At 35.3% G+C, this 18,392-nt stretch overlaps 1 protein-coding gene and 1 non-coding gene across 2 annotated transcripts in view; one reads left to right on the top strand and one right to left on the bottom strand.

Annotated features, from left to right (window-relative positions):
* Positions 1–18,392, top strand: part of LOC143390000 (transport and Golgi organization protein 1 homolog) — a 40,210-nt gene that overhangs the window by 11,366 nt on the left and 10,452 nt on the right. Inside the window, exons 5-18 of the mRNA XM_077108000.1 lie at positions 915–1,118; positions 3,451–3,599; positions 9,470–9,601; positions 11,828–11,849; positions 12,760–12,848; positions 13,086–13,163; positions 13,250–13,360; positions 14,585–14,656; positions 14,854–14,958; positions 15,601–15,723; positions 15,822–15,930; positions 16,961–17,016; positions 17,105–17,195; positions 17,367–17,505. Coding sequence (XP_076964115.1) covers positions 915–1,118; positions 3,451–3,599; positions 9,470–9,601; positions 11,828–11,849; positions 12,760–12,848; positions 13,086–13,163; positions 13,250–13,360; positions 14,585–14,656; positions 14,854–14,958; positions 15,601–15,723; positions 15,822–15,930; positions 16,961–17,016; positions 17,105–17,195; positions 17,367–17,505 — 1,480 coding nt within the window. The remainder of the gene's footprint in view (positions 1–914; positions 1,119–3,450; positions 3,600–9,469; positions 9,602–11,827; positions 11,850–12,759; positions 12,849–13,085; positions 13,164–13,249; positions 13,361–14,584; positions 14,657–14,853; positions 14,959–15,600; positions 15,724–15,821; positions 15,931–16,960; positions 17,017–17,104; positions 17,196–17,366; positions 17,506–18,392) is intronic.
* Positions 6,642–6,748, bottom strand: LOC143390036 (U6 spliceosomal RNA). The gene has a single exon (XR_013090201.1). It is a non-coding gene; the product is annotated as a U6 spliceosomal RNA (small nuclear RNA).

Raw genomic sequence — 18,392 nt, 5'->3', positions numbered from 1 at the left:
AGAATGACAAGCCTTATAATGTAGTGCTTGACACATAGAAGCCTTTCAATTAAATATTCGTCAAACTGACAATGAGCCAATATCCTGATAAAAGCTTTCTGTTTCCTGGTTTCATATTTGATCATCTCTATTCATTGTTTTTCAAAATGAAATATTTCAACTGAGAGTATATGATAAGAATTCCAGAAGGACATAAAGCCATTGGAAAATTTACATCCCAAGAATGCTAATTTTACCTGATAATTTGGGGAAGAAAACAGTTGTACATTTAATCAAAGCAGATATATTTTGGATAAGAATGCAAAGTACAAGTGAATGTTCAGGGTAAATATGAAGCTGTAAAGAGATAATCTTTGCTCTGGATCCTATTGGTCTATGTCCTGAGCTCAGGAAGGAGATAGGTTCACCATTTGGCTCCTAGGTTACTTGGAACATATTTGAAAGTCACATTAGCAAGCTAGACTTACGGAATTCCCTTCTCTATACTGGCTCGGTGAGACCAGCACACTTGTAGATGAAAGAGTTCCTGTTATTTCTGAGCAGAATAGACACTTCACATTTTTGTTCTGGACCAGAATTCTCTTCTGCACATTTATTCATGTGGGTATATGTTGGTTTGCCAAGGGAAGTTAAGTTATTGAAGCCTCTATCATAAATGTATTTGTTTATGAAATACTTTGGATTAAAGGCTTCTTTATAAATTTGACTGTATAGTTCAGTCATCCTTTAAATGGGATGAAAACAATTAACCCTCCCGTATCCTTGCCCAGTTGTTCTCATGGGCGCATGCCAGGACAAGGAGGGCAGTGTTGAGGTATCTGGAGCTGTGTGCTGAGGGGGAGTGCTGATCATTGGGCTTAAGTGGGGGTAGATACTGTCATCCAGCTGGCTCAATGCATTCTTCTCCCCTGTAGAGATGCAGCCACCCCATGAAGATGATTTTCCTAAAGAGAACACAAATCATCTTAATAGAAATCTTCATGAAGAGCCTCGCCTCCTGAGTCATCATTTAAATATGAACCATCCTGAAGAGCCCAGCCTCTTGAGTCAACCTGTGACTGAGGACATGGGTGTCTTAGAAGTGTCTCAGATCCCAAATACTGAGAAAGTAGACCCAGGTAAAGCTTGCCAATTTTTCTCTACAAAGTAGAGGCATTATCATAATGAAGGCTTTCAAGGATATTTGTTTGCCAAAGGTACAAAATAGAGCAGAGAGTAATATAGGTACATGTGAGTTCAAAAAAAAATCTCTTAAGTGAGAGAAAATCAAGAATAAAGATGACTAGAAATCAAAAATAGGCCAGAGACTGTAACTCACCTAAAAGCAAATGTTTAGCTATGACTAGCTTGTGTAAACCATTTACAACTAAAATATTATTCTTCAAAGGCCTAATGCTCTAAAACTGTAATTTTCAACCAGACCAACAGCACCAGAAACTCTGGGGGTGGGACCCACAATCTGTGTTTAGCAGGCCTTCCAGGAAAGTCTGGCCTGGTACAAGTTAGCTTGAGAATCACTGTTCATAGTCTCTTAAATTCTGTGTTTTTTCCCTTTTCTTCTAAATGGAATGTAATATACCTCAAGTCCTGTTTTGACTTGCTTCCTGGACATGGTAATTAAACTTTTTCAATTGCAGTCAATCGTCCAGATCTTTATACTATATACTTACAGGAAGCAGTACAGAACTGCAATCCATTTTAGACTGACACTTATGAATACTTCATCATAGTGCACAGTATCCAGTGGGAGATGAGAAACAATTTTTCAAAAAAATCCCCAATAATGGCATCAATAGCATTCTACTTTTGTGTTGCTCACTCTAATTTTATCAGTAAATTAGATGATGACTAATTGTTTTATTTTATCCATCCAGTATGGTGCTATGAAGCCATAATTACTGTATTTTGTGTTTTTAAAGGTTCTGGTCTGTAAGCATAGCTATAGCATTATCCTGCACCAGTGCAGGGCTTAGCAGCACTGATCCTGACCCCGCCCCCATCTGCACACACAGAGTGTAGGAGAACTCATAGCAGGGGGGATTCAGTTAATTTGAGAAGGAATAACATATCAGTTCTCCCATTTTCCAGAAGACATTGCATTCATATATGAACACTACTGACTTCTGAACTGTGTTTAACTCCATAAGGTTCTGAAAATGAATCACGCACCATTAAGATTTGTTATTTTCATGCTCCAAAACTTTCAAGATTAGGGAAAACTTGGCTTACAAAATTAAGCATGAATTATTTCCCTGGCCTTTTAGGTTCCACCACAAAATGATGTCAATCACCTTTATATGTAAAATCTTCCCAAATGTCATTTAATGTGTCTCAGGTGCTGAGATGCTGAGCCAATGGGCAGACTTCACCAGCAGTCAAATTCATAGACCAATAGTGAATGGAGGGTCTGGGGTTGTAGCTCAGTGGTAGAGTGCTTGTCTAACATGTGAGGCACTGGGTTTGATTCTCAGCACTGCATACAAATAAATAAAATAAAGGCCCATCAAAAACTAAAAAAAAATTAAAAATTAGGCAAAAGCTTAAAAAAATAGTAGTGAATGGAATCTCAGGGTTGAGAAAGACCTTTTTTTTTAGAGAGAGGGAGAGAGAGAGAGAGAGAGTTAGTTTTAATATTTATTTTTTAGTTATCTGCGGACACAAAATCTTTTTTTTTTTTTTTTTTTTATGTGGTGCTGAAGATCGAACCCTGGCCGCACGGCCAGACGAGCGCACTACCGCTTGAGCCACATCCCCAGCCCAACTGGTCCAACTTCTTAATAACTGCATGTTGGACCCCTAGCTGTTTAATCAAACGTACCCCAGGCTCATGTAACTCATACTGAAATTCCACCCCTACAAGCTCTCAGGTCTAACTGGAATTCTACCTCATTCACAGAGCCTCAGTGCAGGTCTGTACCCAATTACCTTTAGTCTCTCTTGGTATTACTGTGTTCTTTTTAAATAGCTGTCATCTGTCCACTCAATAAATAGTTGTTGAGTATCTCTGCCAGGTGCCAGATGCTGTGTTAAGCCTTGGCTCATTCCACCTGTAAATCTGCAAACCAAGACTCCCTCTCTTTCAGCTTTCCTAAAATTTTTAACACAAAGTTTCACCAGCACTAAATCCATGTTTGTTGAATGTGACCCTGTCTATATATCTCTGGTTTTAAAAATTTTCCTTTAATAAATATTGTTCTGATAGCAGTTTTATGGCCATGGAAGTAGTGGAGAGTAGACTGGAGATTGTTCATTTTATAATTGAAGGGTCTGACAGCTCTAATTAGGATTTTGAAGTTTTCTTCTCTGTGTTAATTGTCTTTAGGAGAGCCACATATTCCAGGCACTGTGATTCATATATTTAGTGAAACACTGATGAATATTGAAACGGAAGAGAGACAATTCTTATTCTATAGCATAAAATAAAATAGCCATTTCCCCTTTCAATTTTAGAGCTACTTATAACAGAAGGTACTCCTGTTGATGATGCTGATACAGAAAAACAACTAAAGGACATAAAGGTGGAAGAGCCAGCAGATGCCACCCTTTTGGACAACATGCTTTCCTTGTTATATTCATACTTGCTTTATTTCACTAAGATGGTAAGTTTGACATAGTTTCTTCAATTAGAATGTTGATTATTTATTAGTTTTTAAGTGGCTTCTGGTCATGAAGTGAAGAACTTAAAATGTCTTTATGAAAATGACTCCTGACCCTTTGAGTAGATAGCTCCTAAAACAAAAGCCATAGGGGTGTGGCTTAATGGCTACTTAGTTTAGCATATGAGGAAGATTTGCTGTCTACCAAGGCTGGACATTTGAACACCTGTAAAAACTTGGTTCTTCCCCTCAGAACCTTTCATTCTGGCAGGGAGATAATAGCATTCACTTGAAACACAGTAAGATAATGGCAGAAAGAGAGGTATTTATTTGATGGTAGAACATTATTGTCCATAAATGCATTTATTATGGTTGGAAGGGTGATCAATAAGGTCAGAAAGTAGTTGAGATGTGTTTGAAGCACAGGCAAAGGGCAAACAGGAGTGTGGCATGTGGTTTGTTGTTGATTAGACAGGCTGGGGTGGAGGATGTTGGGGGAAGCTGGCAGTCAGAAGAAATGTGTTCAGAGAAATGGAAACATGAAGAAAAGTATATTTGGGGAGGCCAGGAGAATGTAAATATTTGGTGTTGTATAACGTGTGAAGTTGGAGGGGGATGGTCTGTTGGAGAGGCCAGCAAATCTTAAAGGAAGTCATGAGCCAAAGTAGCATTAGACCATTAATAGTGGGGATCCTTAGAAAGTTTTAAGAATGAAAGGAATTAGGTTAGATATGTTTCTTAGAAAGAGTCACTTAAGACTGACCTTTCTAAAGAAAATCATGATCCAAACAAGACATTTAATCTGTCTAGAAGCTTATCTAAGCATTTTAGGACTTACCTCCCCCTCATGGTATTTGTTGATGTTGGACTTTTAGAGTTTAATTATAGGAATGAGAAAGCTTTTAGAGCTTGGAGGATAAGATGGTCCTAGGGCCATTGTGACAGTAATCCTTCTCAACTGAAGTTGTTTCCTCTAAGTTGTGTTATTTTAAGACTTGTGTAAGAAAAGTGATGTTGTTGTTTTCCTTGTAAAATGTATAGACTTTGAAGCCAGGTAGATCTGGTTTCAAATCCCAAGGTTATCATTTAGAAGTTTGGGCAAATAACTAAACTTTTGAATATCAGATTCCCCATCTGAAAAATGTAGATAATGCTTACTCCAATCATAAGAATTAAATGATTTGACAAGGTAAAGTGTCTGGTGAGGTGTCTGGCATTTTGTAGGGTTTTACCCCCACGCACACCCTAATTCTCATGTAGGCAGTCAGAGGTGGTATAAAGACAATGAATACCTGGGGAGGAGAGACCACCAGGGTGGAAAAGATGTGATGGGGAGAAATGAATCATTTTTCAGTTGGCTCCATGTTTGTTCATGGTGGTGGCAGCCACCTGGGTAAGGAGTATGTACAAGCCAGGCAGTAACAATAATGATATTTCCAGTGATTAAAGCCCAGTCTTCTACAGTCATAATTTGATTATCAGAATGAATCAACATCACTTGGAAAGTTTACAGCCTCATGATATGGGAAGGATTTCTTTATTCATATTTTTACATATGCACAGAGCCCTCCTCTAGGTCTAGGTCGGGGTACACGAATGTGGTGCAGGTATGGTCAGTGATTTTGCGGTGATAGGTAAGACATTGACGTGAGTGGCAAAGAAGAGGCACAATGTTATGAGACTGATTTGAAAGGAGCCTTCAAAAAGGCATTTTGATGGCCCAGTATGTACAGGACATTGTGTGAGGACTAAAAGAGTCTAACAGGTGTAAGGCATGATTGTGATTTTTGAAAGCCTTAAGAAAAGGACTTAACAAATATATGCAAAAATTATGAACAAGTCAATGTAAAATCTTAAACAAGTAGTATGATATCTGATAGGACTGGAGAGTAATAGGCTCTGATGTGTTTGGGAGATGTGCACCAATCAGATTCATTGATCAATGGAATCTTAGTAGAATCTTAGTGTTAGAAGAAACCTTGGAAGGCTCTTAGTCTAGTTTCTCACTCATTGGTGTAATTTTCTTTACTGTGGCCCTGACGAGTCGTTATGAGGCCTGTACACCAGTATTTCCTAGCAGGAGTCACTCTCTTACAAGGCTATATGTTCTTCTGTTGTCTAGTTCATCCTTGTATTGACTCCAAATTTTCCTCCACATGATTTCCTCTATAAAATTGAATTCTTTTCTACATAGAAATCCTTTAAATATTTGAAGTTATATCTTAATTTAAAAATTATTTTTAGTATTTTTATCATGGAAACTTTCAAATAAGAGCAGAGAGAATAGTAGGTGACTATAGGTAATCATAACATACTGTACATTTCAGAATACTAGAAGAAAATATTGTGAAAGTTTTACCATAAATGATGTTTGAGGAGGTAGATATATTTAACCTGATTTAAACGTTACATAGTGTATACATGCGTCAAAATGTCATGTTACCTACTTCAATAATTATAATGTTTATTTCTATGTACTAATTAAAAAATAAATTTAATTAGAAAAGCTTTAAAGAAAAGCATAGAGAATAGTATAATGAACCCATGGGCCATCACCCAACTTAACAGTAATTCCTTGATAGCCAATATCAGTGAGTTTTTTTTTTAATTTGTTCTAATTGGTTATACATGATAGCAGAATGCATTTTGATTCATTGTACATAAATGGAACAAAACTTTTCCTAGTTGTACACAACATGTGTAGTAGTCCTACATGTACCTCGGGTAATGAGGTTCATCTCATTCCACCATCTTTCCTATCCCTATGCCCTCTCGCCTGTCCTACCTCCCCTTTGCCCAATCACAGTTCCTCCATTCTTTCCATGCCCCTTGCCACCCACCTCACCCCCATTTTGGGTCAGCATCCACTTTCAGAGAGAACATACAGCTTTTGGTTTTGGGGATTGGCTTACTTCTCTTAGCCTGATATTCCCATTCACCGCAGATGCCATAAGTTTTGTCTCTTTTAATGCTATAAGTAACATTTCATTTTGTATATGTACCACAGTTTCTTTATCCATTCATCTGTTGAAGGGTTGTTTCCACAAAACTATGGAATGCATCACAAATGTGGGTGTCATCCTTGCTCTGGGACCATGCTAATTTTTTCTGTATTGTCCCAATTTTAGTATATGTGCTGCCAAAGCAATCACACTCTGAGTTTTAACAAATGTAGATACCCATGTAAAAACTACCATAATCAAGATATAGAACAGTTTTTTCACTAGAAAAGGGGTTTCCTTGGGATCCTTCCCAGTGAGTTCCTTCACCACCTGTTCCAGGCAACCACTGATAACTTTTTTTTTTTTTAAACTATAGATTCATTTTTCCTACAGTACTATTTCATATATATGCCCCTATAAGTGGACTCATATCTAGGAGTGCAATTGCCTCCTATGTTTAATGTATGTTTTTATCTTATGTGATACTGTCAAGCCATGCTAATAAATGACCATAATCATTTTATACTTCCACCAGCAATTTAGGAGACTTCCACTTGACTTCATCTTCACTAGCACTTGGGCCATTCTAGTGGGTATGTCTTTGTGAGTTTATTTCCTGATAACTATAATGATATTGAGTGAACTATTTTTTTGAGATAGGGTCTTACTAACTTGCTTAGGCTCTTGATAAGTTGCCAGCCTCAAACTTGGGATCCTCCTACCTCAACCTTCTGAGCTGCTGGGATTACAGACATGTGCTATCATGCCTGGATCAAATACTTCTTCATGAGCTTGTTGACCATACTGTTTTTGTATGTCAACTCTCTCTGGTTAGCTGGAATCCAGACTTCTCCCAGCTCAGTGCCAACTGTGGGATTGGTTAGCTTATAGTTGTTCTTGACCCTCGCAGGTACTGCTTAGAATGTAGCCCCAAACTGAAGACCACCTCCATGCAGATTTCTGGAACTCTTTTTCTTTGTGGCTCCCATCTTTCTGGTAGTTTTCTCTACATGTTTTTGGCTGCTTAATCTCCTGGAACTCTGGTCTCTTTCTCCTCAGTGAGACTGTTAGGCCACATTTGGGTTCCCCTTCCCAAACTGAGGTCTAGAGGGTGCCTCAAGGTAGAATGCTCACCTATTTGTTCTCCTTCTCTTAGGGGTGACAGTTGCATGTCCCTTGTGGCTTTCTATCTGAAAAATAGCTCTTTAAAAATATATTTTGACTGTGCATGGTGGCACATGCCTTAATATCCTAGTGGCTCGGGAAGCTGAGAGAGAATCATGAGTTCAAAGCCAGCCTTAGCAAAAGTGAGGTTCTAAGTAACTCAGTGAGACCCTGTCTCTAAATAAAATACAAAATGGGGCTGAGACTGGGGATGTGGCTCAGTGATCAAGTGCTCCTGAGTTCAATCCCTGGTACCAAAAATATATATATATATATTCCAACTTTCTGGTTGCTTTCAGTGGGAGAACAAGTCTCATATAAGTTAATTGATTTCTCCTTTTCTTGTAACTTTTTGCAATAATTGAAAAAAATATGTTTGTGGGACTTCTAGGATATATTGCAGTTTTGGTAAATAAATGACATCCCCCTGGTACAACAATTTAACCTGTTTTCTCTATTGCCTTTTTTTTTTTTTTTTTTTGGTGGTGCTGGGATTGAACCTCGGGCTCCATGCATTCTAGGCAAGTGCTGAGCTAACAACCTCAGCTTCTCTCTGTTGCTTTATATTTCTTGGAAATTCATAGTCAGGTTTAGGTTCAATTCTTTTTCTTATGAAAACTTAATAGGAAATATTGCATTGACATATGCATATCCTCTCCTTTGATGTTGACTACTAGTCAACAGTGACATTGGTGAGATTTGCTAATATATTATAGGTTGCAAAATAGCAATGGTCTGAGTTGCTGGATTTTTCTTTCTTCATTTAAAGGATGGGATGCCTACACAAATAAAAATTTGATTATTCTTTTTTTTTGGGGGGGGGTATTGGGAATTAAACTCAGGGGCATTTGGCTAGTGAGCCATATCCCCAGCCCTATTTTGTATTTTATTTATATACAGTGTTTCACTGAGTTGCTTAGCAATTCCCTTTTGCTGAGGCTGACTTTGAACTTGCTATCCTTACTCCTCAGCCTCCCTAGCTACTGGGATTACAAGTGTGTGCCATGGCGCCTGGCTATGATTGATTATTCTTTACACAGATATTTGGTTTGTATAGTTAAGGCAGGAGATAAATATTTGATTCCTTTTCTTTATTTAAACACTTTTCAGAATAGTAAGGTATTCTTCTAGCTTATCAAATGATACCCAAAGGGGCTTGAAATCTTTTTATTGTTTCATTGTTTTTATTTGTTGCCATAAAATTAATTAGTTCTTTCATATATTTAAGTTTTTGTCTTAAATGATTTTTTTAAATTATAAAAACCAGGTTATCTAAGAGAAAAGAATGATCCAGAGGGATTCTAGCCAGGTGTTAGACAATGTGATGATATAGGGCCTGTTACAAACTGGAAAATTTAAAGTATGCTCAATTTAAAGTATTTAGATTCAGGCTGGGGTTGTGGTTCAGTGGTAGAGCTCTTGCCTAGCATGCATGAGGCACAGGGTTAGGGTTAGGGTTAGGGTTAGATGGTTAGGGTTAGGGGTTCGATCCTTAGCACCATATAAAAACAAAATAATGTGTCCACCTGAAACTAAAGATACATAAATAAATTTTTTAAAAAAGTATTTAGATTCATTATACTTGAAAACACTGCAAGTGAACAAAAAATATGAGACTGTCAGTATCCTTTCTCTTGAAGAAACTATTGGAAAATATTGAGGAGGTGGATTTCTGACGAGGAGGTTGGTTTAGAATTGCCATGATTCTTTGTGACTGTTTTGTTATAAATTTAAGGTTTCCCATTTTTTCTAATTTGTCTGTTTCAGCTGTTTACTACATTGCCTGATGAGTATCAACCTGGGCCTGATTTTTATGGACTACCATGGGAGCCTGTAGTTTTCACTGTTTTCTTTGGATTGGTATCCTTTGTCATTTTCTTTTGGAGAACTGTTCTTGTTGTGAGTAAATTAACTTACTTATACCTTAGCACATAAGCACAAGGATTATTTTATATAGTCACTGCCCCCACACTTTTTTTCCTTTTCAGTTGCTAAAACACAAATTAGTGGTTTAAGTCAAACTAACCTTATAAAATAATTTAGTGTGGGTGCAGTTGGTAGAACTGGTAATTCTTACAGCCATCCTGACCAGTAGTTTCATACGTATCCGAAGTCTTAAAAGTGGAATAAAAGATGGGATAGGTTAGATAAATATCCTTTTATGTAGCATATATGTCTAGTAATCTATATTAAAGAAATAACTATGCTTTGAAGATTTTGGTAATGTTTTTCAGTGGAACAGTGTATTAGATTGAAGACTTAGCACAACATAATTCATTTAGGGGATACTGTATGTTCGCTTAATGGAATAGTAGGCAGATTTATCTATTTCAAAGCTTTGAGGTACAGAAAATGCTCACAATTAAATGTGAAGTGGAAAAAAAGCAGAAACTAAGATTTAAATGTTGATGAACTGTATGTTAATATAAACACATATAAACAGGGGGAAATGCTACAAAGAAATACAGTAATATGAGAAAAAGGAGATAAGATAATTTTTCCAGTCTTTTATATATATTTTTCCCAGATTTTATGATTTGATCTTATGTTCAGAAAATACCTTTTTATTTGGAAGTATAGATTATGTGTTGTCCAAAAATCCATTAAATGTTTTGTTCATTAAGTCTTTTTTTTCTGAGCAGAATTAGTCTATCTCTGTGTATGTGTGTACACATATGTATAAGCGTATATATATAAGCTTATACATACATATGTTTGTACTGTAGGTCATTCTGTTTCATAGTTATTTAACATAATTGGAAGAAAATTATTTTAGGTAAATGAACTTTGCATATGAAAAGCCTAACAGTTAAAGAGGCCAAAAGCATTGAATACAAATCTTTTCAAATCTGAGTGTTCTTTTTCTAATTTCTTAATTATATCAGACATGTCATTGTTAAGATAAGTTTCCTCTCCTTGTACAATTGAGTGTAAAATCTCTTAAAAAGCATTCCCTTCTTAAATAGAAGAATTGTTTGCCTGGATTCCTGTGAGGAATTTTCACAGTTCAATCTCATTGAACTTTTTCTCAGCTAAAAGGAAAAAGGAAATAGAAGGATAAAGAGAAGGGAAAAACATGAAAACACTTTATATTTCTCTCTTATTTCTTTCATTTCAAGAAAGAAACAATACCTGTTTCTCTTTCACTAGGTTATGTGGGATCTGGTTCCTAGCTGTTGCTCCTCAGTTTCAGCATTTGACTTTGGAGCTTTAGTCTCTTCCTTAGATGACCGCTTTTATGCTACTTCCCATTTTCTTCTGTTGTCATTTTGAGTAAAAGGTTAGCAAGGCTATGACATTAAAGAAATGCCATTTCTTTCTGTGTTGGAGTTTTCTGAATGCAATTTCCTATTACGAAGATCCCATGGATGATCCATGGACACATCTGAGTATTCCATCACCATTTATAACATTTGAAAGGACAAGTATATGCTAAGTTACAAAGAAATTTAGTGATGTCTTTTAAAAAATTTCTGCTTAGGTTTTATTATCAGGCAGTTTATTGCTGTCTTTAGGAAATGATTGTTTTTGTCCTTTCCAGAATATGTTAATTGTCATTTCTCTTGTTGCTTGTGCATTTTCTTCTAGCAGTCTTCCCTTTCAGATTTCTTGCTATATATTTAGTGGTTTGTAGAAATAAGATGATGTAGCCTATTAGTTTCTAAATTCAACCAATAGCCAAATTTAAATTGGAATTCTAAGATGTTTTCTGGTGAGTGAAAGTGGCATATCTTAGTACAAAGATTATGCCTTAATATCGTTTCCTCAGATTCCTTTTGAATAGTCATTGTTTCTAGACTTTATCCTGGTTATTTAGAATTCTCAAGTAAATGATTTTGAGTACACACACACATACACACACACACATACACACACACATCTTTACTGTGAAATAAGGTACATATCTTAGTGTTTTTATGTCAGAGCCTATTTATGAAATATAACTACCAATTAAATTTAAAATGCTTGTTAACCTTTACTTATTTTTAATCCTATAAATTTATTATTCTGAACCAGAATGTTATTAAATTCTCACTTGGTTATGATTCTGACTGTTGTTTTAGGAATGCTGTTTCTATTGAGCAGATGTTTGACATCAAATTTAATCTTTTTTCTCTCTTCTAGGTAAAAGATAGAGTATATCAAGGTAAATTTTTAGGTTTCTTAAACTTGTATTGGTGTTTGATGTGTGTTTTATGTATGTTAGAAGTAGATACAGTGACTTTTAATGTCTATTACTTTTTTTACCTCCTGAAAATTTTACTATTCCTAGGTTGCTAGCATGGATAACTGAGTAGATGATGATGGTTCCAACTCTGAGATAGGAGATAAAGAGGAGGAACAAATTGTGGATAGGGAGATTTAATTTAAGTTTTAATTTGGGGCAGATTAACTTTGAATATTGATGTAATGCAGATGTATTACATTTGAAGAGTATTTCTATGCTAATGATTTAATCATGCATTAAGTAATTGAGTGGATAATTTAAAGAATGGTAATGTGAATCAGTATGCTTTCATTTCTGTTTTTCTTTGCAAAGAATTAAATGATTCCATTTTCTGAAAAGAAAGTGTTTTGAGAAGGGAGGAATATCGAGCTACAACACTTTACTGTATTTCCCATCTGTGAAATAAGCTTAAATTGAAATATCATTTTGGATGGGAAGGGTACCTGGGATTGAACTCTGGGGCACTCTACTGAGCCACATCCCAAACCCCCTATATTTAGGGACCATGTCTCACTTAGTTGCTTAGTGTCTCGCTCTTGCTGAGGCTGGCTTTGAACTTGGGATCCTTCTAGCTCAGCCTCCTGAGCCACTGGGATTACAGGTGTGCACCACCGCGCCCAGCAAAATATCATTGTTCTTATATTTTTCTTAAATTTTAATAATTTTATACTCTTATTGCTAATAAGCATAGATTGCTTTTTAAAAGCATAATAGTTATGCTAAGAAGTATTTCCTCATAGTACCATATAACATGTCTTTGCTTTTAGTAGATTGAGTAATTGGATTTCATTTAGTGATTGTAATAATCTTGTGTATTTCCCCCTTTTAGTCACTGAACAGCAAATTGCCCAAAAGATAATCAATTTTATGAAAAAAGATGAAGAACTGATACAGAAATTTTCAAAGTATGAACAGAAGGTATAATTATTTTTTTGTTTCTTTCTCCCTTGGTTCTAGCTTGAATCATTTCTACCTGTTTTAATTTAAAAATCATATTTTAAAGTTTTTATTTCATTTCCTACAAATCATCCAAATTCTAAGCAGTCATATGTATTAAGTACTGCTTTCTTCTGGAAAGGGTCACTTGTCTGGAAGTAACTTGTATAGTAGCACTATAATTTGTGTATCTTAATTCTGAATGCTTTATTTACATAGATAAAGGAATCAGAGAAACAGATCCAAGAAACCATGAAACAAAATATGATTCTTTCTGATGAAGCAACTAAATATAAGGTAAAAATCCCTTCTTTGGGGGGAATTACATTCTAAACTCAAAAGTAAATGTAATGAGTGAGTAATCTTGACACCTTTTTTCCCAGGATAAAATAAAGCTTCTTGAAAAAGCTAAAGAATTTCTGGATGAGAGAGCTAAAAGTCTTCATGTTATGTTAGAATCTGAAAGAGAAGAGAATGCTAAGAATCACGACTTGGTAAGAGTTTTGCTGCTAAGTGTTGCTTTAATTTGGCTTTTGAAATATTTTGTAAAATTGGTTAAGTTGAACTTAGTCTAGCTGTTAACTAAAGTAAGATTAGGAGTCAAGGAAGTTGAACCCACATCTGTGCCCATTTTGTGGAACTTTTAAGTACTGATACAACAAATTATTTTTATGGGCCTAGGAAATATTTTTATTCTCAACCTTGGATAATTTTCATATTGCTTTGCTCTGCCCTTGGAAACATGCAGATCAACTAAAAAATTATTGTCCAATTGAACAGTATTTGTTTACTTTTTACTTGAAAGAGTAATGAATTAATCAATTTTCTGTACTTAAAAAAATTTTACTTACATATTTCATTTTCAATTTCTATAAGTTTCTGTAATTACATAAAAGTTGCAAAAGATAGTAGAGAGTATGTTCTGAAATATCCTACCCCCAAGTAAGCTTGATCACCTAGCTGAGGTAGTATTTATCAGATTTCGTCACTGTAAAAATTCTTTCCAATCCTTTTCATATTATATTCTTTGGAAGTTACCATGCACAGCCCACAGTTAAAGTATGAAGAGTTACGAGCTCAGGATGCAACTCATGGTAGAGCACTTGCCTAGCATGCATGAGGCCCAGGATTCAATCCCAGGCATTGCAAACAAAGATTGGGGAGTTATGTCCACTTCCTTAAGGAGCGAATATCTTTATAAATTTTTGGGAATTCTTCTGTATGTGAGATTAGTCTATTCTCCCTTAAATTTTATCATTTTTTACTTCAGATAAGAAAATTTTAAAAATGATCTTGGGAAATTTTTTTTCTCTATCACTAGAAAAAAAAATTACTAATTTGAACTGATTTATTTAAAACAGTAATTAATTAATTTTCTATGCTTTAAAACATTTTATTATTGCATTATGATTTTCTATACTTTGACCTCTTTTTCTGGTTATCTCATAAACAGTAAGGTTGTGGATGCCATGAAATATTTATGACTTCATTTTCCCTCATCTCTTTCAGTTCTTGATTTTTTGCTTAGTCCAAAGCTGGATCCCCTGCATTACTGAAATGTAATGGGATGGCTTGACAAATATTTTGTTGTGTTTATCTTTTTTAGTATATATATGTGTGTACACACACGCACACACGCACACACACACACACACACACATATCACTATTTCTACTGAAATCCTAATGCATATTTTGTGTTCTGTTTTCACCTGGCAGATAATTGAAAATAAGAAATCTATAGAGAAGCTTGAAGATGTCATTTCAGTGAATACTTCTGAATTTTCAGAGGTAAAGCTGCCAACTCTTGTTAATGGGATAGTTGGCATAATGGGATATTAATACTATATCTTAGTTTTGTTGCGGACCAAAAATTTGAAGTGTGCTAAAATGTGCAAAAAATGAGAACTATATGATGTCTGGTTTGGGAAAGTATAACTTTGTTTTTTCTTTGGAATTAATTCACTAACTCTAGTGTTTTGCATTAGCTTCAAATTGTCTTTAATGAAGCTAAGCTTCGTGAAGAGAAGGTGAAGTTGGAATGCTGTCAGCTTCAGAAAGAAAATACCATACTTAAGACGACGAAAGAGCAGGTAAAGAAAATTTGATGTCATACATAATGTAAACTAGAGAAGTGAATATCATTATCTTGTATCTTTCTTGGATCTGTTTCTGAGGTAAGGAATATTCATGTAGGACCTTTTCTAGATATGCAAAGTTTAAACATGCTCCCTAAATTGAGTGCATGTATATGTTCTCCATCTGTTTTGGATTTTTGGATTATTGCTTTTCTTATCAAATGTCAATCAGTTATTAACTTGCATAGCCTCAAAGAAACTTTTTAAACCAGAAAATTAAGTATTTTATGATCCTCTTTTGAGTAGTTACTGATTTACTGGCCAAGGGAAGATTACATGATAAGGAGTCTAAATTTAGGAGACAGTCATATATGCCCAGCCATTCCTGCTGGAGGTAAATTATTTGAATTGGCAGCAATTTTCTGGGGAATGCAATAAACAGGGTCAACTTCCTGAGAACTCTGATGTTCTTACTGCAGCTGTGAGAGTTGGGGCCACTCTGCCCTCTTCCTTAACCAAGGTCTCAACCCCCTCCATTGAGGCAGGCCACCGAGGAGTATGGTTCTCTATTTCTTTGTCTAAGTCTTGTAGTCCTGATGTATCCAGTGCAGAAACCCCTCCCTAACCCACAGGAATTCATGTGTTTTGACTTTTCAGTTGCAGCAGGAAGTCAAAGACTGGTGTACATCACACGCTGAGCTCAGTGAACACATCAAATCATTTGAGAAGTCCCAGAAAGATTTACTTGTATTTCTTAATCACAAAGATGATACTATTAATGTAAGTTTATACTCCAAATACATGTTTCATCTCATGATTTCTCCTGAAATTTTCTGAATTAAAATCGAGAGTCTTCCAACCTTTTGCTTCTTTTCTAGACTTTGACTAATTATATCACACAGTTGAATCGGTTACAATGTGAATCTGAATCTGAGGATCAAAATAGAGAAGATGAGTCAGATGAATTAACCAACGGAGAGGTAGCAGGTAAGATCAGTCTCAGGGAGGTTGAATCCTTTTTTTGCTTTCCTGTCTTTAATTAAGTATTTATACAGATGCCACTTTTCAGCTAGCTGATTTTCTTCTTAAGCTTCAGGGTTGTAGACACATATCACTGGATCTATAGATATGTCTGTTGCATTGGCAGAGGTGGGTTGCTGGGGTATAATGTAGCAATAGGCATGTGAAGAACACTGACCTTTTCTATCCCATTGAAAACTAGTAAGTACACTGCAGCTACAATAGTCACATCCTGTACAATACTTAGAGAATTGAACATTGTACAGTAAGAGAAATTTATTTCTTATGCAGATGATAGTTGATTTTGATACTCATCATCTCTATGGCTCTGTGGTTTTAAGGTCCACAGTCAGTCTTAAGAGTCCAGAGGTAGTTGGAACCATAAACTAAGGCTGTGAGAACAGAGTCTAGAGACTATCAGAAAGCTAGAGAGAGGGAGTGTAACAGTGTTTACTGATGAGGAAAATATTTCCAGATGTTTTCTCCCAAGTTGGATATTGCTTACATAGCAAGTATTTCAAACCACACCTGGTAGTAGATTCAGGGAGAAAATAGAGGATTGAATCTTTCTAAATAAGACACTTACTTGCCCAGGTGAAGATAGATCTGAGAGAGAAGAAAAGCTTTTATCTTACAAGAATAGCATAGATAACAGTTTAGTTGTGCAAACTAGAAATTCACCTTTTTTTGTTTTGTTTTTAAGACAGACAGTACTTTTATTTATTTTTATGCTGAGGATCAAACTCAGTGCCTCACACATGCTAGGTGAGCACTCTACCACTGAGCCACAACCCCAGCCTGAAATTCACCTCTCTCTCTCTTTTTTTAAATCTAAGCTTGCAATTCTCTTAAAAGTCATTAGTCTAATCAGTTTAGTTATTTAATTGATTTTTTTTTCTTCTGGTGTTTGAACACAATCATTATTTAGTTTGGGGAAGTTAGGAGAATATAGAGTTAAAAGTAAGGAAAGAAAAAGCAAAAGTCTTTTGTTTTTTAGGTGATCGGAACGAGAAGATCAAAGATCAAATTAAGCAGATGATGGATGTCTCTCGGGTATAGTTCTTTGTAAGAGTCCCATAGTGCCTGTGAATTCTTCCTGTGCCTCACTTTTAAGAATACCTCTCTTTTCTGCAATTTTTAGACACAAACTACAATATCAGTAGTTGAAGAGGATCTAAAACTTTTACAACTTATGCTAAGAGCCTCGATGCCCACAAAATGTAATCTAAAAGGTGGGTTCTTTTTGAGAAGAAATTGCCATGTTGGAAAGACTTAAAATTTTATTGGAAAGATAAAGAATGGCTTCTTGCTTTCATGCTTCTTACTTTTCTTGGCACTACTCCCTCAAACAAGTTCTTAAGTCCTTGTACACATATAGAGATAAGCTGTTTTATCCTTTACAGACCAAATAAAGAAATTAGAAGGTGACTGCAATTCACTACAGTCTTCTAAAGTTGGACTGGAAGAGGAATGCAAAACTCTAAGGCAGAAAGTGGAGATTTTAAATGAACTCTACCAGAAAAATGAGATGGCACTACAAAAGTAAGATTTTCATTGTTTGTTATTGTTATCACTGTGTGAACTAATAGATAATTTTATGTATTCTTAAGATTATTTACAATTTCTTCTAGTTGTAATAAGTAGAGATTTGTCTTTTTTCCTTTGTGTTTGTTTCCTATAAGTTGCATTTTTCTTTCCATTGTCAGTCTTAAGAGTCCTGAGGTAGTTGGAACCATAAACTAAGGCTGTGAGGACATCGTAATCAATTGTCAAATTCATATGAAGGCAGGAAGTGGTAAAATGGTATTAACAGTCACTGATGTGGAAATACCTCTCAAAGTTCTAGACCCTTTCTATGATCTCCCTATTTATTTTAATTACCTTTCATTGTGATCAGTTATGTAATTCTAATGTTTTGAACTTGTATCTCTAACTCTGGACCTTTAAAAATACTGAGTGATTTGGAATGACATGTTTTAGTAGAATAAAAACTTCAAAAAGGGATAATATTTACTTATTGATGATACAAGTTTTGGACTTGAATATCTCAGATGTTCACACAAAATTGAACAGTGGCAAGGACCTTAGGAGTTATGATTACAGAAGTACTTGTTTGTAGAATATATTTATATATTAATCTTCTTAGTGTGGAGCTAGTTATTTTTTGAAAGTTCATTTGAAGTTTTTAATCCACAAAAATACTTGGATTCTCTAAAAATAGGTTGTGTCAGAATTTATTTGTTTGCACCTGATTTTACTCATATATATATATATATATATATATATATATATATATATATCTTGTAAAGCAAAGACAGACCTTCTTACAGACCTAACTATTTTTAGGTATTTTGACTTCTGTTGCCTAATTAATGCATTAAATATTGAAACCTTTCCATTAACTTTTCTAAAATTCTGTGATCTCCAAT

Source organism: Callospermophilus lateralis, unplaced genomic scaffold, assembly GCF_048772815.1.
Source record: "Callospermophilus lateralis isolate mCalLat2 unplaced genomic scaffold, mCalLat2.hap1 Scaffold_107, whole genome shotgun sequence".
Classification (NCBI taxonomy): Eukaryota; Metazoa; Chordata; class Mammalia; order Rodentia; family Sciuridae; genus Callospermophilus; species Callospermophilus lateralis.
The sequence above is the reverse complement of the archived record's forward strand: the minus strand, read 5'-3'. Positions and strand labels throughout refer to the sequence as shown.